We start from the raw sequence: 23028 nt of genomic DNA on the forward strand, positions 1-23028 counted from the left end.
GATTTTTAATCTGCAAATTTGTTTTTTTTTAAACTTCTATCTCAGTTGCATCATGGTCAGAAAACATAATCCAGTTCGACTTGGGAGTTAATGGACTAGCCCAGTATGTCTAGTTATAAGAAAAAAAAATAAAGTATACTAGACATTTAAGGAAACAGTATTTTCTCTATGTGATATGAATTATAAATAAACTTTATGTGAATTAATTTTATTGACCATATTATTTTATTAAATATGCAATATAATTTTCCTTTGAATTAACCCTGTGTAGCTAAATAATATAGTGTCAAAATACATCAAGGAAAAACTTACCAGTGCTGCTGACATGGTTGCTATTTTTGCTACATTTTTATTAGAAATTTAATGGGAAGTTGGGGAAAGCATATGGTTCATTGCCCTTCTGCTTCCATATCAGCTCTGTGTCCTCTGTGGTTTAGAACAGATAAAAATTATGGAATGGAAGCAATAATTTAGGTGTGAAAAATTTAGCTATTACCATCTAAGGTTTCTAGGTCAACTGCTTTGTCTGAATTAATTCAGTTAACTCATTGAAATCTATAATTCAGAGGGTAAACTTTTATGATTAGTATTTAATATAACTAAAATGCTAAAAGGAAATGATACTCACTGGATTTTAAGTTTGTAAAATCATTTGGTTTTGGATACTGAAGACTGTAGTTTTTTTAATGATTTGGGAGGAATGAGTATTATTTCTTATGAATAAAGACTAGTAGAAAATAAATTTAGGAACATAAGTGTTTACCAGAGGTATGTTGGGTAAGAAAGCAATATAACTTCTGATATCTCTTTACTTTCTATTCTCAATGAAAAAATATTCCTGCAAAACATTTGACCTACATTATTTCACCTACCTGGTCTTCACATGAATGTAAATACGTTCACAAATACATGTGGAGACATATTCTTGGATAGTGTGTAAAATGCATTTCTAGGTGGCAGCATTACAATGGTAAAACCTTTGGCCTACCTAAAAAAATACTGAATCGGTACCATCATAACTGAAAATATTGAGATTATTGCATGACTCTAGATGGCATAACAATTGAGAAATAAATAGAAGTTTGCTATTGTATTTTCCTCCGAAAGCAACACAAAAGCATTTTTATTCTCTCTACTGTATGTATATATGACAAGGGGCTGCTTTGATTTAGCGTTGAATTTACTGACAGTATTATGCAAATGAAGCATGGGAATTATTATCACATCCTTCTTTGTTAACTTTGCAGCCTATCAAAGAATTTCAGCCTGTTGGACAGTCATATCTTCTCTGAAAAGAGAGAAAGAAAACGTGCTTTTGTGTTATCAGGGTTTATTTATCCTACAATTAATCTTTTTCTTCTCTCCACATTGGTCAACACAAATTGCCAGGTGCACCATAATTAAGAAGAAAAATATCCCCCTCCCTGTAAAAGGAGTAACTCTGCACATTATTCAAAGAGAATAATGCAACGTCATTGCATATTTATGAAGACAACAGGATAGACTCTATGATCAAATGGCCATGTTCTAGTTATATATGTTCTACACTACATTTCTCTCAATGAAAATGCAGGTTCAGTTAATGCCTATTGGTTTCAACTTATAATAATTATTATCAAAACAAAGATATAAAATATAAGTAGTTCCTGTACTTACCTTATTTTATTTTATTTTATGTTTATTTTTAGGGCCGTACCTGTGTCATATGGAAGTTCCTGGGCTAGGAGTCGAATTGGAGCTGTAGCTGCCAGCCTATACCACAGCCATAGCAACACTGGATCCAAGCTACATCTGTGACCTATGCCATAGCTTGTAGCAATGCTGGATCCTTAACCCACTGAGCAAGGCAAGGGATGGAACGTGCACCCTCATAGATACTAGTCAGGTTCGTAACCTGCTGAGCCATAACGGGAACTCGTACATTATTTTATTTTTAAATTTCATAATGCCTTCTTCAGTTTTCATTTGGACATTATGTCACTTTTGAGACTTTTGCACATTGAGAAATATGTCTCACAGAGAGAGAGAAACCTTATAAAATAAGGCTACAGCTTGTTAAAATACATTTGGGTTCTGGGTTGTCAGGTCTGCCCCAGACCCTCCTGTTTTCTTCAGGTCCTCTCTCAGGCACTTCTTCTGCTACTCTCAGGGGCATGGGACAATTCAGATGTTTGCCAGCTTAGCCTTAAATGAGTGTAGTAGAATATGTAACCTCTCTATATGTGGATGGAACAAAAGTTTCTCCCTCTAAACCTGAAGAGTTAAAGAAATGTCACTGAATTACAATTCTCTACTGAATTATAATAAGCTAAGAATTGATTTTTCTTTCTTTCTTTCTTTTTGTTTGTATTTTAGAGCCATACCTGCTGCATATGAAAGTTCCCAGGCTAGGGGTCGAATCAGAGTTGTAGCTGCTGGCCTATGCCAGAGCCACAGCAACTTGGGATCTGAGCCATGTCTGTGACCTACACCACAGCTCACAGAAATGCTGGATCCTTAACCCACTTAGGGAGGCCAGGGATTGAACGCATATCCTCATGGATCCTAGTTGGGTTTGTTACTGTTGAGCCACAATGGGAACTCCAAGAATTGATTTCTGATAGTCTTCTTAGGTCCATTAAAAAAATGGCACACTGAAGAATAAAAGGAATAAAGAATAAAGGGAATTAGAAAAAAATCTGCTGCTTTTAGGCATATTCAAAGTCCCTGACAAAGCAATCTTGAGAAAGAAGGAGAGTTGGAGGCATCATACTTCCTGATTTCAAGTTATATAATAAAGCTAAAGCAATCAAAACAGTATGGTACTGGCATAAAAACAGGCACATAGGTCAATGGAACAAAATAGAGAGCCCAGAAACAAAGCCAAGCATATATGGTCAATTAATTTTGATAAGGGTATCAAGAATACACAATGAAGAAAGGATAAATAGCATTGAGAGAACTGGATATCCACACGGAAAACAATGAAATTGGACTCATTTTACACACTCAAAAAATCAACTCAAATGGATGAAAGACTGAAACATTAGACCTAAACCCATAAAAATCCTAGAAGAAGATCCTAGGAAAAAACTTAGAAAAATTCTAGAAGATATCCAAGGGGAAAAGCTCCTTGACACTGGCCTTGAAAATAACATTTTGAATATGACACCAAAAGCTCAGGCAATAAACATCAACAAGTAGGACTACATCAGACTAAAAAGCTTCGGCATAGCAAAGGAAACCATCAACAAAGTAAAAGAGGCAATCTACGGAAGAGGGAAAAATATTTGCAACCATATATTGGATATGTCTTGGATAATACTCAAAATAAGGAATTCATACAACTCAATAGAAAACACAAAACCAAAAACAAAATAAGCAACCAGATTAAAAAATTGTCAAACAACCGGAACTGACATTTTTCCAAAGAAGACACACAAACGGCCAATAGCATATGAAAGAGTGCTCAGTATAACGAATCATCGGGAAATGGAAATCAAAATTGCAGTGAGATTCACTTCATATGTATTAGGACATCTATTATCAAAGAGACAAAGAGAAACACATGCTGGCAAGGATGTGGAGGAAAAAAAAAGCCTTTTACACCTTTTGTGGGAAGGTATATTGGTTCAGCCATTACAGAACACAATATGGAGATTCCTGAAAAAATTAAAAATAGACCTACTCTACGATCCAGCAATCCCTCTTCTGGGTATATAAGCTAAAGAAACAGAATTAGTACCTTAAAGAGATATCTTTATATTCAATGCAACATTATTCCCAACGGCAAAGACAGGAAAACAACCTAAATGTTTGGCAACAGATGAATGGATAAAGATGCGATACATGGGTGCACACAAGAATGTTACTCAGCCTTAAAGAAGATCTTGCATATGAACCTGGAGGACATACGCTGAGTGAAATAAGCTAGACACAGAAAGAAAAAAACCTCTGCATGATCTCTCTCATATATGGAATCTAAAAAGTCAAACACTAGAAGTAGAGAGTAGAATGGTGGTTACCAGGGCTAGGGAGGTGGGGGAAATGGGGAGATGTTAGTCACAGGTACCGAACTGCAGGTATGAAGGATGAAGATGTCTACAGACCCACTGTACAGCAAGGTCACTACCGGTATTAATGCTGTTTGAATCCTGGAAATGTGCTGGGAGAGTAGATTTCAGGTGCTTGCATCACATATACACAAATGGTAACTATGTGAGAAGATATGCTAATAGCTTGACTGTAATTATATTTCACTAGGTATGTGTATGAAATCATCATATTGTACTTTTTTATTTTTTTTTTTTACAGCTGCACCTGTGGCATATGGAAGTTCCCAGACTAGGGGCTGAATCAGAGCTGCAACCTATACCACAGCTCACAGCAATGCCAGATCCTTAACCCACTAAGCGAGGCCAGGGTTCAAACCTGCATTCTCCTGGATACTAGTCAGGTTCTTAACCCACTGAACCATAACAGGAACTCCTGTACATATATACATTAAACATATACATTTTCAATAAACACGTATACACATGTACACATGACACACACAAAACTCCCTACGATGATCAAAAGTACAAGTTATGACAATACAATGGCAGCCTCCACTCCCTTTCCTGTTAAGAACTGGCTGAGCTGCTTGCAGGGAACCCTGAGGTCCTCCCCGGCTTTCCTCCACCAACAGTACCTCCCTGCCCCACCCTCACCAGGGCCACTGCAGACACAACCTAGAGGGAGGCTGACTCTCCCCCCCGCCCCCTCCGGCTCCTGCCTGTCAACCAGCCTCTAGGCAGGGGTCATTGGTGGCACTCAAACTAATGGGACTCTGGGCTCTGACTTCCTAAGCTGCTTCTTCACAGCAAGAGGTTTTGGGTCAGGGCCTGAGAGGAGCAGAGAGTGGAAAAGTGAAGAGACACTTTGTGGCGGTTTTCTTTTTTTTAAGTATCACATAATTCTTGAAAACAATGTGGCAGGATAATTGATGGAAGCATTAAGACAGCTTCCCTTCCTCCCATATCAGACAAATAGCCAGGCTCATCTTAGTATTTTCCTACACAAGGGACTTTTGCAGAAGCTGTCTGAGCTTAGCAGCATGTCTGTATTTGGAGAGGTGATGCAGGAGTCTTGGAGAGGGTGGAGGGCCTCTGAGAAATGCAGAGAAAAGGAACAAAAGAAAATAAATGCAGATTCTCCCAGGGAGAGGTCAGCAGGCCCTTTGGTGGCTGCCCCTGGAGGAGGTGGTAAAGTTGCAGAGAAGAGGGCTACCTGGTGTGGACCAGGCAGGACTCTTGACTCACCAGTTTACCGATACCTCCTGCAGGTAGGGGAGCAGCGGAGCTTCCCGACTTATAGCTGTCATGAGGTCATGAGGCTGGCTAGGAGACGAGCGTTGCAACAGTAACTGTGCAACTAACTGTGTGGGCAACTAACTAGTGACAAAAGGCTCTACCTGATACTTTGGTGGGTATATAAGGCCCCAGGGCCTTTGCACAGCCCTGGGGAGGCAGGAGGCCTAATAATTTCTCAGCCTGAATTCCCCACCAGTTTAGTGAGTAGGGGCAGAGTGTGACTTAGATTCATAAGAAGAAAACTTAATAGTGCATATGGGTTTGTGTATCTGAATGGAGATTTGCACCTTCTACTTAAGGTACAGACTTCTGCCAGAAGATACAGACATATTTCACTTGTTTGCTCCATCTTATCAAAACTGCACCCTGCCCTCCACACCCCCAATCCCATCCCTTTCTACTCTATTCTGGTGTAACTTTCCAAGTTCTAGTTTAAGTGTATATAAAAGGAAAAAAGAACAAAGAAAAAAGGAGAATGAAATCAGAGACGGTATGAGGTGTGTGGAACAGTCTGGAAAAATGAGTATCTGCACGTAAATAATGAGATGCAATGAGGGTTCTCACCAACAATTAGAACACAGTCACCGCAAATCTGCCATAGAATGAAGGTGGGCAGCTAATAAACAAATCAAGCATCTGGCATTGCCTGCCCCTTCTGGAGGTTCCTTCTCTACCCATCTTTACCTGAGAGACACTGCTGAGGAGAAACTCGTCTAGCAATTGGCTTATGAGGATAGACACTCAGATAAAGAGGCTTCAGTTGCTGTGGCAAAATCATTTCATTCAGTTTTTTCTGCAGAATGAAATACTCTTCAGATAGCTTTGATATCTAAAAAGAAGGTCATGTGTCAGATTACATCAAGGAAACAATTCGGCCAACTCCACAGGGGTCTGTCCAATCCCTGATCCAGCCCCCTGGGACTCCCACGTTCTTCTCCATGACTCACCCTGACCCTGTACCAAGGTCAGAAAAAGGCCTCACTTGACAAATCCTCTTCCTTTGTGCTACTTGCACACCTCACATGTTCCAGTCAAAACTGCCAGATGTACCCCACCCCCACCCCAGCTTTCTTTCCTGATACTCCTTCTCAGGGTCCCTGAGGTCTGGCTTTTTCTCCAGGAACATCTCTGATGTCTTGATTGTGTTAACCTCCCTCCTTTTCTGTCCTTTCTTCTTTGCCTGATGTCAGGGCCCCCCTCTCTCTCTTCTGGTTCCTCTTTCCATCCTGTCCCCTCTTCCTCATCTGTTAACACAGGTGACCTGCTTTTCTGCCTCTTTCTTTGCTCCGTGGAGCACTGGATCCACTTCTGTGGTCTTAGCTGCTAGCTCTAGGTAGACAGCTGGCAAGGCCACAGCTCCTGAATGTCTCAGATACATGGCAGGTCAGGGTCGTAATCCCCACTTTGGTCTTTAGAGTGAGCAGGTTTATCAAAATGAAAGGATGCACTGAATGTATATTACAATATTTCCATGTGCTTAAAAACAGAGAACAGGAAGAGGCTAAATCAATGGCAGACCTGTGAACACCGAGAGGTTGGAAATGTTTGGGCCACATCTCTACCAGTCAGGGGGTGTCCAAGGGCAGTTACCGTGCTTTCTTGTGGGCTCAGCCACCTTCAGACAAAAAGCGGAGTTTAGGGACTCAAGAGTAATAAGTGATTCTTTTTTGAACTAACCCATTATGACATTTTTTCTATGATTTCATACACTATCGACTACCCTGGCAGTACACATTAATTTATAGTATGAATTAATTGTAGAGGTCACCTAGTGAAAATCCTTCATTTTACACAGGAAAAAATAAGGGACCTGCCACACAACGTTTTTTTCTCAGGTGAAACATCCAGAAACAGAGGAAGAACTGAAATGGGCAGGGATCAGATTGCTGTGACCTCTCCATGGCACTAATTTACCAGCATTCCATGTACACCTGGGAGAAGCCCTAGAGTCTCCTTTTATTATTTTATTTATTTATTTGTTTGTTTATTTTTGTCTTTTTAGACAAAACCTCCATGGCATATGGAGGTTCCCAGGCTAGGGGCTGAATCTGAGCTGTGGCTGCTGGCCTATGTCACAGTTAATGGCAATGCCAGATCCTTAACCCACCGAGCGAAGCCAGGGATCAAACCTGTGTCCTCATGGATACTAGTCTGGTTCGTTAGCCACTGAGCCATGACAGGAACTCCTATTTTTATTTCTTATTATTTATTTAATTAATTAATTTATTTTTTCTTTTCAGGGCCATCCCTATGGCATGTGGAGGTTCCCAGGCTCAGGGTTGAATAGGAGCTGCAGCCGCTGGCCTACACCACAGCCACAGCAGCACCAGATCCAAGCTGAGTCTGCGACCTACACCATAGCTCATGGCACTACCAGGTCCTTAACCCACTGAGTGAGGCCAGGGATCAAACCCAAGTCCTCATGGATACTAGTCAGATTCAAATTTGTTAACCACTGAGCCACAACTTAGAGGAACTCCCTCTTATTATTTTTTTAAAGCCCGCACCTATGGCATATGGAAGTTCCTGGGCCAGGGGTTGAATGAGAGCTGCAGTTGCTGGCCTTTGCCACATCCACAGCCGCAGCCACGCCAGATCTGAGCCACATCTGTGACCTACATGGCAGCTTGAGGCAACAACGGATCCTTAACCCACTGAGCAAGGCCAGAGATCAAACCTGCATCCTCACAGACACTAAGTCAGGTACTTAAGCCCTGACCCACAACAGGAACTCTGAAAGCCCCCTTTAGAAATAGTTGAAACATGCCTATCAATGGCATGAAATAGTCAAGAGGGAATTTTCCTTCGTGCTTTTTCTTCGTGGTTTCTCACTGCCATGATGGAGCTCAAGACTGTCACCTACACTGCACAAATGCCATAGTAATGCTACTCACCTGATTCTGATATCTCATATGTCTTCTCAAGATTCAGGGCAGAGAAAGCATAGACTCTAGAGGATTTTGATTTTTTTTTTAAGCTATAGTGGAAGATCTCAGATATATGGAAATTCACATTGTCAAATGCCGGTATTTTAGTAGGCGGTATAAACCAATGACTAGTCTTTCTTACTACATAAGATTTCTATGACATTTTATACTAATTTTCTCACAGAAAATTATTTTAAAAACTTATGGCTATTTGAATAGCACAGCTCCTCAGATATTTTATTGAAAAGGTTTGCAGTGTCATTGAAACAGATGAAACTATATATCAGTTATCAACTGCTGGTTTAATTCTGTTATCATGGAGTTCCCAGAGAGTGGTACTAGCAAATAAATCTGTTCGTTTACATACCTGTTTTGAAAAAATTGCCAAATCACATGCTGCTTTTTCTGAAATTGCTTTTGAGTCTTTGTCACTCTTCATTCTGATGTTACAGGATTCCTCAAGTTTTGTGGGATAGGAATACAAATTGTGAGGATTTCTTGCTACTTCTGTCGGTGTTGCAACAACCTTCTGACTTTTAAAAGAAGACATCCTGTCCTTCCTTAGCTGCTGCCTCCTTTTGTAGCCCCGGTATTTGCTCTGAATGAACACCGCTGCTTTATCTTCTTCATCCTGGGCTTGTACTGCTGGTTCAACTTGCCCCTCTTGGACTGTTTCTTGCCTCAGATGGCTTCTCTGATGGCTACATGCAGATGCTTTCTGGGTGACCACAGATGTCTTCTTTTCTTTTTCCTTGCTATTTGCACTTTGACAGACCGACCTCTGGCTCAGGCTAGGTTCCAAAGTTTTTTAAAAGAAGGCTGCTTATAAGCTGAAGTGTCTTTCTCTGCTAACCAAAGTCCTGGGTAACTTGGCCTTTCTGTTACAGCCTTTCTTTCTAGACAGGCTGCTTTCAAGTCTTCAAAATTTTTTTCCTCTGTATACCTCTGACAGTAATTCTGGACCACAGCGTCCTCCTTTTCCACTTTCCTTATCTTACTATTTTCTTCCAAGTCTTTCATATAGTTCTTATTGGGGCTGACTTCTGCCCAAGGGTCCCCCACCAGACACAATTCTTGCTTAGCCTCTTCTCCATACAGGTTGTTCATTTTTTTCTGAGTCTGAGAGCCTCTGTTGTTTTCCATTGCCTTTGTGGCTTCCTCCTCAGCTTTGAAAGTGGAAGTTTTCACTACAGATATATTCCCTTTATTATTTGGAGCTGTTTCATTCGTGAAGATTGCATTCTCTGTCTGTTTCTTCACGAAAGATTCCCTGTATAAAACATACTGCATCTCAATATATGATATTAAACTAGAGCTTATTACCTCTTTGGTCACAGCACATGTTAAGGTGATGTTGGGAGGAAAGCAAAAGGGACAAAAAGCTCAAAATAAAAACTTATCAAGTCACAGTAATCAAATGGTTCCCCCAAATGTGCAACAACTATGACAGCTACTCAACTTAGAGTGAGAAATATGCTAGCATAATTTCACCTAATGAGATATCAAAATCCTAAGGAATTTAATCACTTCAAGATAGGTCCTTTTCAAAACAAAGTCCCTCCAGTGAGGAGATGGGAAACCATATCTAGATTTGAGGCCAATAACTTGGGGATGTTCTCTAGGCTGGCATGCTGTACTTTAATAAGCTCTAAGTCTATCCATCACAGGAAATAGTTTACAAAATTAAAGGAAAAGCAGTGTCCCTGCTACAGTACAGGATCTTATAATACTGTGGCTAAAATTTGACAGTTGTTACTTTATCTATAGCCTTCCAAAATGATTTCCCCTTATTGGCAGATAAGATCTTCTCTATAACTTTTTTTTTTAAGCCATATAGTTTTTTTTTTGGTGTATGCATGTGGGCAAAAGCCTCATAAGAGCCACATGGTAAGAGTGTTAAGGTAGAATAAAAAAGTCATAACCTAAAATAAAAAAGTCATAACCTAACACCCCAACATCCTTCTTGGGAGGATTGCCAGTTTTGGCCCAGGAAAGCCTTGGGATAGTCTGTTCTTTTTCAATCTGTTTTTAAAGAAATACTCTTTTTTGGGGGTCAAACTTAGAAAAAGCTACTAGGCCTCACCTCAATTTTCCTAATCCCAGTGGTCACTTTCTAGGCCTCCTACGGCATCCTCAGGTTTATAAAGGGAGCATAACAGAATCCCCATTATTCTGCCAGCAAAGAGAACTAGGTAAGGAACCAAGAACACCACAATTTCAATGAGTGGCCATGCTAGTATTTTGAATATCTCCATAACGCTCTCCAGAAAATACTTATATTAGTCAAAATAATGTTAATAAAGAAGACAAGCAAACTATATTGCAAAGCTATGGCAATCAAAAGAGTATGAAAAAAAAAAAAAAAAAAAAAAAGGAGTTCCCGTCATGGCACAGTGGTTAATGAATCCGACTAGGAACCACGAGGTTGCGGGTTTGGTCCCTGCCCTTGCTCAGTGGGTTAACGATCCGGCGTTGCCGGGAGCTGTGGTGTAGGTTGCAGACACGGCTTGGATCCTGAGTTGCTGTGGCTCTGGTGTAGGCCAGTGACTACAGCTCCAATTGGACCCCTAGCCTGGGAACCTCCATATGCCGCAGGAGCGACCCAAAGAAATAGCAAAAGACAAAAAAAAAAAAAAAAAAAAAAAAAAAGAGTATGGTGCTGATGTCACCATAAAAAACAGACATATCAGGAGTTCCCGTCGTGGCGCAGTGGTTAACGAATCCGACTAGGAACCATGAGGTTGCGGGTTCGATCCCTGCCCTTGCTCAGTGGGTTAACGATCCGGCGTTGCCGTGAGCTGTGGTGTAGGTTGCAGACGCGGCTCGGATCCCACGTTGCTGTGGCTCTGGCGTAGGTCGGTGGCTACAGCTCCGATTCCACCCCTAGCCTGGGAACCTCCATATGCCGCGGGAGCGGCCCAAGAAATAGCAACAATAACAACAACAACAACAACAACAACAACAAAAAGACAAAAGACAAAAAAAAAAAACAAAAACAAAACAAAAAAAAAAACAGACATATCAACTGATAGAACAGATTACTCAGAATTTACACATTTACCCACACATTTATGGCCAATTAATTTATGATGAAGAAGCTGAAAGTATACGATGGCTATAGGACAGTCTCTTCAATAAACAGTGTTGGGAAATCTGGACAGACATGTGGAATATAAAGAAAATGAACTCCTCCTTTACACCATACACAGAAAGCAACTCAAAATGGATTAAAGACTTGAACTTAGAGCCTGAAACCATAGAACTCCTAGAAGAAAACATAGGGGGTAAGCTCTTTGATATCTGTCTTGCAAAAATTTTTTGGATTTGATGCCAAAAGCAAAGGTAACAAAAACAAAAATAAACACATGGACTATATCAAACTTAAAAGCTTCTGAACAGCAAAGGAAACCATCAACAAAATGAACAAGCAATCTATGGAATAGGAGAAAATATTTGCAAATCATATATCTCATAAAGGGTTAATATCCAACATATATAAAGAACTCACAAGCTCAATACCAAAAAAATCTGACTAAAATGGCAAACAGGTACATTAAAAGATGCTCAGTATCTCTAAAGATCAGGGAAATGCAAATCAAAACCACAGTATATCACCTTGCCCCTATTAGGGCCACTATCATAAAAAAGACAAGTGATAAAAAATGTTGGTGAGAGGGTAGAGAAAAGGAAATACTTGTGGGAATGTAAACGGTTCAGCCACTATGGAAAACAGTATGGAGGTTCCTCATAAAACTAAAAATAGAACTGTCATATAATCCAGTAATCCCACTTCTGGGTGTACATCCAAAGAAATTAAACCAGTGTCTCAAAGAGATACCTGCATCCCCATAGTCACTGGAGTATCATTCATAACAGCCAAGATATAGAAATAACCTAGGTGTCCATCAGTGGATGAATGAGTAAAGATATGGTATATATATGTAATGGAACACTACTCAGCCATGAGAAAGGAGGAAAATTTTCCTTTTTCAACCACATGGATGACCCTTGAAGGCATTATGCTTAGTTAACTAGACAAAGAAAGGCAAATAATACATGCTAGCAGTTATATGTGGAATCTAAAGAAAAGTAAAACTCACAAAAACAGAAAGGAGAAAAGTTGTTGCCAGGGGTTGGGAGATGAGCTGGGGGAAATAGGGCAAAGTTGGTAAAAAGATATAAGCTTTTAGACTTAAGATCTGAGGATCTAATGTAAAATGTGGTGACTACACTGTGTTGTAGAGCTGAAATTTGCTAAGACAGTAAAACTTCAATGTTTTCACCAAGCCACCCCCAAACCAAACCAAACAAACCTTTGGGAGGTGATGGATGTGTTAAGCAGATCGCATCATATCACAATACATACATGTGTATCAAATCATCATGTTGTATATTTTAAACTCACACCATGTGTCAATTAAATCTCAATAAACTTGGGGAAAAAGACAAGATGGCTGGCGTTGGGGAAGGAATTCCCTTTGACTTCCTGGAGAACCATTTATTCATCTTTCAATCAATTCAAGTTTCCCCACTTAGGCAAAATCTAGATATTTTTCTCTTCCCTTAACCCCTACCAACCAACCCTTATCTATGGTCCTACTGTAATCTTTGCCTATATTTTTTAGTAGAATTGAGTAGCTGTTTGGTAGAATTTAGTAGATTCTTGTGTTATTAGACTTTTATGTATTTATTGGTCATGTTTCTATTCCATGACTCTGAGCAATTTGAGGATAAGGATTTTGTTTGATTAAACTCTGTGTCCCCACTGCTTATCAGAAAGCTTCCTGTATAAATGAATTCAAGTGTTCCTGCAAAAATGCACTTATAAATCTAGATGCGGAGGCTCAGGAAAAGACAGGACAAAGGTACTAGGCTTTGAAGAATAGACTGTGACTTAGGGTTCCAGGGCACATCGGTCATGGGAATGAGTGAGCCCAGGAACATTACTCAGAGGTAGAGGAGGATTTAAAAATGGGAATACTTAGAATTAGGAGTAGAAATGTTCGGAGCAGTCTGGCAAAAGCCTAGAAAGAAAAAACTTTGAGGAGGAAAGTGTAGTTATTGGAGTGAAATACCAACAAACTCCCAAACAGGGTAAATAACACAAAAGTGGCCAGGGAATGTCCCCAGACATCTGATGCATCGGGGTTGGAACCTGGTTAGGTACAAGAAAAACTGTGAACTTCTCTGTGTGACTTTCTAGATTTGAAAAATCTCTAATGTCAAAATGCTATAAGAATAAATGCCATTATACCTTTTATTTTCAAAGTTTCTCTTGTAGTCAAATTCTTGATCATGAGTCTGAATGGTTGCTACTGCTGTGTTTTTTGTGTTAACAATTTCTTTCCTTTGTTTCCTGGCTAGATGTCCTCTTGCAGCTGAAACACACAAGGCCCAGAGTAGTGTTAATTATAATAAACAAAAGAATATTATTTCAATGGGTAGAAACAAATGGGTTTTGATCATCAAAGTTAAAGAGGACAATGAAATTGAAGACACCAAATAGAACAGGTTCATGAAATAAAAATGGGACTTATTAATGAGACTCTCCCAGATAACAAGTTTTAGCAGGAAAATAATTAGAGTACCTTTCATATTAAGGGAAGTATTAAGATGAAATTATAATGATAGAGATGAGCGAAGTTGGAAAAAGAACAAATGCACTCATGCCTTTGCTTAAAATATGCTCATGTTTATATTCCTTTTATTTCTGTCATGTTCAGCTACTCATGAGAGAAAGCCCCTATTATCTAGTTTGTTTTGGACCTTTTGGCCAATTATCCCTGAAGCTGGATATATTTCAGAATTAAGATTTAAACTTTTTTTTTCTTTTTTTTTTCTTTTTTTAGTTTTAGAAAGGTAATTCAGAACAAGTAACATGTATTCTGTAACATTCCCTATGGCAGGTCAGTATTCCATAATCAAATACATGAATGTTTCTCAGAAAAAACATACGATTTTTACAAAGTGGAATGAATAAAGGACTGTAAATATTATGTTTCCCTTCCAAATGAGTTGTGAAAAACTTCTTTTTTCAATGTTTTATGAATTTTGGAAGTGTGGATAAAGAATTAGAACCCAAATTATAGGGCCTGCATATCTGGTCCCAGGGAGAGGTTAAGGGCTTTAAATTCCAGAAGATGATGATAAGCCCCTACAGACTGACAGACTGGATCTGGACCTGGATTCTCCTGAATGTTAGTCTGCTACTCTGTCCACCACATCAGTGGTCTTCAGAACACAGACTGCGCATCAGTATTGGATCATAAAATTGATTTAGTTGGCCAAATCTAGCATCTAAAAATAAAGCGGAATAAAACTATCAGAGTGCATTGCTTGTAGTATGTGTATGGATTAGGTTATAGAGTAAAGTAGATTTTTAAAAAAAACATTACGGATATCCAGCCAAAAATTTTTGAAAGATATTGTATTAAGCCGTGCTAGGTTCTAAATATAGTTTCTTTTTTCTTTCTTTCTTTCTTTCTTTTTTTTTTTTTTTTTGCTTTTTAGGGCTGCACTCATGGCATATGGAAGTTCCCAGGCTAGGAGTCTAATCGGAGCCATAGCTGCCAGCTTATGTCACAGCCAACACTGTGGGATCCAAGCCACATCTGTGACCTACACCACAGCTCACGGCAACACTGGATCCTTAACCCAATGAGTGAGGCCAGGGATCAAACCCGCAACCTCATGGTTCCTAGTTGGATTCATTTCCACTGCACTACAACGGGAATTCCTAAATTTGTTTCTTTTAAAAAAACGGAAAGTGAAATCCAAAGTCTATTAATACATTTAGTACATATTTGTGGAATATGATTATAAATATTATTTCCCTACAGTTAATAGAAAAAAGTAGATGCCCTTTAACAAAATGAGATTTAATTAAATTGTCAAATATTATGGCAAGAGTAACCTTTGGAATTAAGTGGGGAAAATGTTATTGTTCAATGGGTTATTATAATATGAGCCTTGAGATCTATCATTAATTTAGTCACTTGCTATATCTTGCACAATAGGTCAACCGTGTTTCATTGTGACAGAAAATTTAAACTGAATTATTTTATTTAAAGCAAAACATTTATTCAGATATTAAAACTGTCAATCACTAAAACAATCATTCAGATTTAGTACAGAGAAAGTATCAAAGTAACAGTGCCTGAAATTAAACAAAAACTACCTAAGAATTGGAGGTTTGGTAGGTAATACTTCTTTTCATGACCATATCTAAAAATAACATTGTTTTGCTACAAATGAGACAGTTTGAGTGATTACCTGACTGTATTATTATGGCACTCTCTTTTCTCTTCTCCTGTATTTTTTTGTATCTTCTTGAACCCAAAAATCCTCTGACACAGGCTTGAATCAAAATAAGCTTGTCAATGGCTTCCTTTCGCATTAAATTTAACTGTTCCACATGATAATACTTAAGGAACACCTTAAAAGCAATAAAATACAAATAAAATTATGGCATGCAGATGTGAAACAGCCATGTGTGGTGCTCTGAAGACTAGATTATATTCTAACTACTTTTTGATTTTGGAAATCACTATCTTTTGCTTCTTTGGTCTGGACGCTGGTATAACATTATATATGGATATTTATGTCTGAGAAAACTCCTCTTTGAGAAAGAATGTAACAATCATACTGTTTATGGGCAACAGGTACCTAGGTTTTGTTGGATGGGCCAATATGAGTGGAGGGCATCAAGCTCTTTTATTAAAGTTTTAGCATCATATAATCTGGGCAAGCTAATTTTTATGACTTCTTTTTTTAAAATGGCTGTATCAATGGCATATGGAAGTTCCAAGGACAGAGAATGAGTGAATCCAAGCTGCAGCTGCAACCTACAATGCAGATGCAACTTAACGCTACAGCTGCGGCAACAGCGGATCCTTTAATCCATTGCACATTATATCAAAACCTGGGCTTTTGCAGTGAACTGAGCTGTTGCAGTTGGATTCTTTTTTTTTTTTTTTGCCTTTTTCTAGGGCTGCTCCCACAGCATATGGAGGTTCCCAGGCTAGGGGTTTAATGGGAGCTGTAGCCACCAGCCTATACCACAGCCACAGCAACGGAGGATCTGAGCCTTGACTTTGACCTACACCACAGCTCATGCAACGCCAGATTCTTAACCCACTGAGCAAGGCCAGGGATCGAACCTGCAACCTCATGGTTCCTGGTCGGATTTGTTAACCCCTGAGCCACGACGGGAACTCCGCAGTTGGATTCTTAACCTCAGTGAGTTCTCGGTGGGAACTTCTAACTTTTACGTTTTTCAAAAGAAAAGACAATCACATTTCTCAAACATAAACATCTTACAAACCTATTTGTAAGGAGTTCATTCAGTGAATGTTCACTGAGATCTATTCTGTGTACTCATGTGTTGGGATACAGAGGTGAATAAACCAGGAATACTGCCCTTCGGTGGAGAGAATAAGGCAGAGAGAGGACCCCGTGCATAATTAACAATTTTCTCACTGGATACAGTGGTTACTGTGAAGAAGGGAGGGCTAATTTTTGATGATTCTAAAATCAAAATGAATTGGACCAAGAGAGGAGCCTGAAGGCTTGTTCTCAAATAAGAGTTTTCAACCACCCCCAGGAAATATGAAGGTATTTTTTTTTCTTATAATGGCTAAATTTACTAATGAAAGTCACCTCAAAGAGAGTTTACTGAATCTGCTAAATAAGTCACTTAAATTAAAATTTAAGAGCTGAGTCATGAGACCTGGTAACCCTGACTTGTAAAATTCTCTTAGCGTTCCATCACTTGGAAGTCTGGTACCCTAGGCAAACAGTTTAGCATTATAGGTTTTGATTGAATTTGGTTTTAATTTCTACAGGACTCTAGATGTTAATATATTTAGTCCATTCTACTGTTGACAATTCATTTAAAATTCAATCTATTTAAAAAGGTCATCATTTTTTTTTTATTTTGCACAGCATTAGAGATGTTCTTATATTGAATACTTTTATCCATCTTAATGAGCTAGAAAAGGTGAAATGGAAAAATACAAATAGGTTTAAAATGCTACTTAAATATCATGCAAAACTGGAACCACAAAGGGCCTTTTTGCAACTTAAAACTCCATTTGAAGTTTGGCATGTGTTTTGGATCATAAATCATGAAGATTCCAGCCTGAAAAAAAAAATCATCTTTCTGAGAATCTAAAAGAAAACAGTATGAATAGAATACATATCTTTTTAATGCTCAGAATTTCTCCTTACTAAATACTAAAGTAAATACAGATTACTGAATATGTAGGACACTCAGTTTAAGATAAACACTTAAAAGATTCCTTAAACTATTACAGATCTAACTTTTCATCTGAACAGCTGATGTAGATTTCTTTGCATCTGTGAAATTTCAGTCTGTGTCTATGATGTGGTTGACAGCAGTCACTCTTGAGTGGTCACTCTGAGTACTTCTTTGCCTTAGCTTGGTTCTTTTTCTCTATCCTCCCTCACTGAGGCATTTAATGTACCCCAGGACTTGGTACTCTTATTTCCTTATCCCCATCTTGTTTGCAAAGCTCTGAGGATATCTGAGAAGTCAAATGCATCTTTTCTCCAAGAAGCCACTTGTCTTAGTTCCATATTTGAACTGGGTTATGACTCTGTACTTCACTCTCTAAGGGATTAAATAAGCTAAGATCTCATAGGCTCTCAAATCTCATACAGAAACACATGAATATCCAAACACCTATAGTGAATGTAATAATATTTCAAGTTTACAATAGAAGTAGATTTGAGAACCAGGAAAAAAGAAAAACAGAATCCTACTGAGATCATTATGATCTTCTATAGCCTTCTGGCTATATTTGGTGCTGATATAATAGAGATAATATATTTCCTCATAATTCATGAGTCTGTTTTCAATAAATCTTCAAGAAAGATTTTTCTTGAATTTCTTAAAAGAGACCTGTAGGAGAGCAAAGTGTCTAATTTTGCTGAAGAAGGAAACTTTTATGAATTTATCAATTCTTTCCTTATTTTAAGCTAGAGATTCTATAACATAAAAAATCCATGATTTTTCAATCATGTTAAAATGTTGTCATTCTCAGTACATCCACTATAAGCATTTTTTTTCCAGAAAATTACATGAAAACATTACTTTGGTTTTTCCAAGAACCCAGTTATCGAGACCAGCTTTTTCCAAAATGGTGGCACAGGTATCAGGGCTCAATGGAGGCTCTTCACACCACTTGTAACAGAGAACGTGGTACCTTTGAATAGGAGAAAGGGCTGGTTAGTACTGCACAAAAGTGGGATGGACGGGGAGTGTGGGGTTGGTAGAAGCAAACTATCACATTCAGAATGGATAAGCAATGAGGTCCTACTGTACAGCACAGGGAACTATATCCAGTCTCTTGGGATAGACCATGATGGAAGATAATATGAGAAAAAGAAAAAAAAAATGTGTGTGTATATATATATATGTGTGTGTGTGTATATATGTATATATGTATACATGTGTATGTATATGTATGTATATGTGTATATATACGTGTATATATGTATGTGTATATATATGTATGTATATATGGGTATATATATGTATGTATATATGTATATATGTATATATATATGACTGGGTCACTATGCTGTACAGCAGAAATTGAAACGACACTGTAAATCAATTATATGCTAATAAAAAAAAAAAGAGTTCAACATCCCAGGAGCCTGGTGGATCCTTAAAGGCGTCTTGGAACAGCTCTGGAGTAAATGGAATTCCAGACTCACGGAAATCTGGACTAGTTTGCTTGTGTGATTCGAGCATTGTTTTTCACTTCAGTGCTTTTCAACATAATACGACACTGGAATCCCACTGGAATCCATCCCCCACCCCCACCCCCCAAAAAAACTCTGTCATTAAAAAAAATTAGCTGGATATTTTTAAAAAAGCAACCCTTTTCTGGTCCTTACAAGCAGAGAAGAACTGCAGAGGCAGGAGCAGAGGCAAAGATTTTTACTCTTCTTTTTTCACCATCATAAAAAAAACATTGGAAGCTGATCTTCAAATTGGATGAAGGAGTTTAATTCTATGCAAACTTCACACATTATATCAACAGTGGAGAAGGGGAACTGAGTCAGGGGTTAATGGAGGAGAGAAATGAAAGAGGCCTCGAGCATTTCAAGCTATCCCCAAAGCTTACTGGATAAAGGGGGTGAGTTAAAGGAAGGGAAACTAGATTACACTGGTCAGCTCTCTTGTGCCAAAAGGCAGATTTCTAGACTTTTCAACACCCCTTTATTTTATTTAATTTCTTGGTGCAAGATGAACCCGACAGTCCAGAGGAAACATAGCAACACACTTTGTTAGGTTTTGAATTTCAAAACAGAGGCCGTGGTGTGTGGAAGTTGAGGAAGCATGGGGAAATGAAGACCGCTGTACTGAGAGCTGGAGGAGCCTAATTATCTGTGTAAAGTTGGACACATCATGAAACCTCTTTAAGTACTGATTTCCTCAACTAAAAATGAGCCTGTAGATAAAACCTTTAAAAGCAGTATATTCCAGCTCCACCAAGTTCCATCTCATTACAGCTGCAGATGTCAGGCTCTTTGGAGATTCCTGGCCTAGAATGAAGTGATGACCACAGCTTTTGCTATCTGTGCAAATAACCCCAGGCAGTGCCCATTAGACACCCCCCTTCCTTCAGGCCTGTCCATGTCAGGACTGAACCTGCTTGTGAATATACTGCGCCCCCAGTAGCCACTCTGCCCTTTTCAGCTTACCAACCATCTCCTGGCACTGCTGTCTTCTAGACCCAGCCACCCTCTCACAGTTCATACAGAAGCCACCCTGTATGAATCCTCGACTCCTCCACTCTCATTCTTCTGTTGTACATGCTCGGTAAACACGCAAACCCAGACACCCAAGCATCTCTTCCTCTGCTCTCATGTCCTGCCTCTGGGTGCTGCCAGAGAAAATCCCCAGCACCCTCACGTGCTCCCCTGTAAATGGGAGATTTCTCAACTGGCCCATAAGGATGCTCAGAATCCTGACTAGTGTCTGTGGCTACCTTCCTCTCTTGATCCTCAAGCAGCTACTCCGTCTCCTCTGCCCTTTCCATGCCTCTCACCTGCCCCTGCCCACTGCACTGCTCTGAACAGGTAAGCTTGGTGATGCTTCTCTAGAGGCCACCAGACACCAGCTCCAGAGACCTCTTTCCAACAACAAATCTGTTTGCCCCCATCTGCTCTTCCCTCCTTCAGAAGAGAAGATATTCATTCTCTGTCTGCCTGTGTTCCAGATGCTGTCTCCTCCTCTTCCTCCTTCTCTTCTCTTCTATATATTTTCAATCCCTTTTCTCTCTCCTGGCTCCTTTCATTTAGTGCAAAACAACCGCCTAAGTGTCTCCCCTCTGAAATGATTCTATAGTCCCCAGTAGCTTTACAGACAAGTGGAAAGATGGTTTAAAATAACTGCTTCTGCATTCTCTACTTCCTATTGCTCCTCTACTCCCGGGATCTTCTTTAATGGCATATGATCTTTTAGTGATGAAGTCTTAGTGGGCTGTTTTCCATCCAAATGCTAAGTGTTCTTTCTGTAGTCCTCCGTCTTAAGTGTTCCCAAAGTTCCCACCCCATCTCCTCAACATGCTTTATATTAGACTTGCTGCTTCATTCTAGGCTTCCTTGACATTGTTTCTAAGCTCTCTCCACACGTGTCTACATGAGCAGCCCTGACTGTTCCCTGTATGTGATGATTCCTATGTGCACATCTTCAGCCCTGTTTTCATGAACGAGAAACATATTACTTCTGACTGCTTGCTCTGTGTGCCCACCAAGTTATCCCACAGACCCTCCAAACTCAGCCAAATGTATCACCTTTTTTCTTTCCTCTGCTAGTTCCTACTTCTATGAATGACACCACCCCCTCTACCAAAGCTAGACATCTATGGGTTAACCTGCATACTTCCCTATTCGTCACTCAGTGTAACCAACAAGCTTAGATATCCCTCTGGAATCCCTGTCTTTCTATTCCTACTGCCTTTACCTGACATGTGCTTCCCATTACCTCTTACCTTGACAGCTGCAACCACCTCCAGACTTTATGTCTCTCTTCACGCCATCGTTGCCCCCTCCCCAGCCAATGGCTACAGCTCTGTCTGAATTATCTTAATAAAATGAAAATATGATCGAGCCCTCTCCTGACTTGAAAGTCTCCTGACTTAGAAATTTCTCATTTCTAAGCTGGGATGGCAAAAGCAGGTGCTTTTAAAGGCAGGGCACGTATGTGAGCTGCTTAGCAGGGGCAATGTGGGCAATGCAATGGTCACGCCTGCTGAAAAGCAGCCATTTAAATGGCTGTCATGTATGATGATGAGTCTGCAAGCTCCCCTCTGCTCTGAATCTCCACTTTTCCTGCCTCACTTTTAGCCATTTTCCACCAACATCTTGAGCTCCAGTCAGGAAGGCTATTCACAATTATGCCACAGGGTCACGTGCTCTCATGGCTCAAGGCCTCCGTGTGTAATTCTCTATGCCTGCTTGTCCTTCCAATCCTCACTCCTCCTTCCTTGAAAAAGACTTACCCTTTCAATATTCTAGAAGCACTCTTCAACATATCTTCAATGAACAGACCAACTGGACTAACAGATATCCTCTTTCTCTGTGTCCAGACACACGACTCACGTCCACTGCACACCTGGGGCGCATGGGCAGCAGCTCTGGCTAGTGTGCCTGGGTGCTTCTGCTCCCACCAGGGCGGCTGTGATTGCTACCAGGCCTGTTCATTCATTCCAATCACACTTGATGAGGCATCATTCAAATAAATATCAGGTAAGGTGATGGAATATGAGTGAGGAAAGGAGTATCTTTAGCTTCTTGCTTGACTTTAAGAAATATTAATGGAAATCATAAAAAGGTATTATGGATAGTTATGTAAGAAAGAGTCAGTAAACTCTGATTAGTGAAGTTTTATTCAAAGAAAAAATAAACCTATATCAAAAGATTGAAAAATGAATATATTTGCTTTTTAGGGTCACACCCAAGGCATATGAAGTTTCCAGGCTAAGAGTCGAATTGGAGCTACAGCTGCTGGCCGACAGCACAGCCACAGCAATGCCAGATCTGAGCTGCATCTGCCATCTACACCACAGCTCATGGCAATGCCGGATCCTTAACTCACTGAGCAAGGCCAGGGATTGAACCTGCATCCTTATGGATACAAGTCAGATTCGTTTCTGCTGAGCCACAACAGGAGCTCCATGGTCTGTTTCTTAACGTCAGAGGCTCACTGCAGCTGCTGGCCATGGCCACAGCCACAGCCACACAAGATCCAAGCTGTGTCTATGACCTACACCATAGCTTGTGGCAACATCAAATCCTTAACTCAATGATCAAGGCTAGGGATTGAACCCGCATGCTCATGGATATGAGTAGGGTTCTTAACCTGCTGAGCCACAATGGGAACTACCCAGAGGCTCTTTTTATTAATATTTGGATTCTTTGTCTTTTTTTTTTTTTTTTTTTGCCATTTCTTGGTCCGCTCCTGTGGCATATGGAGGTTCCCAGGTTAGGGGTCTAATCGGAGCTGTAGCTGCCAGCCTACGCCAGAGCCACAGCAACGCAGGATCTGAGCCGTGTCTACGACCTATACCACAGCTCACAGCAATGCCGGATCCTTAACCCACTGAGCAAGGTCAGGGATTGAACCTGCAACCTCATGGTTCCTAGTTGGATTCATTAACCACTGCGCCAGGACGGGAACTCCAATATTTGGATTCTTAATCTTTGGGTTACAATCTGAGTGGAACACAGTG

General features: G+C 39.8%; 1 protein-coding gene across 1 annotated transcript in view; it reads right to left on the minus strand.

Moving 5' to 3' along the window:
- The window catches only part of MYO3A (myosin IIIA), a 231457-nt gene that overhangs the window by 32290 nt on the left and 176139 nt on the right, over positions 1-23028 (minus strand). The window contains 6 exon segments of the mRNA XM_021064905.1: positions 6018-6162; positions 8628-9074; positions 9077-9530; positions 13515-13638; positions 15533-15695; positions 18375-18486. Coding sequence (XP_020920564.1) covers positions 6018-6162; positions 8628-9074; positions 9077-9530; positions 13515-13638; positions 15533-15695; positions 18375-18486 — 1445 coding nt within the window.

Source organism: Sus scrofa, chromosome 10, assembly GCF_000003025.6.
Source record: "Sus scrofa isolate TJ Tabasco breed Duroc chromosome 10, Sscrofa11.1, whole genome shotgun sequence".
NCBI lineage: Eukaryota > Metazoa > Chordata > Mammalia > Artiodactyla > Suidae > Sus > Sus scrofa.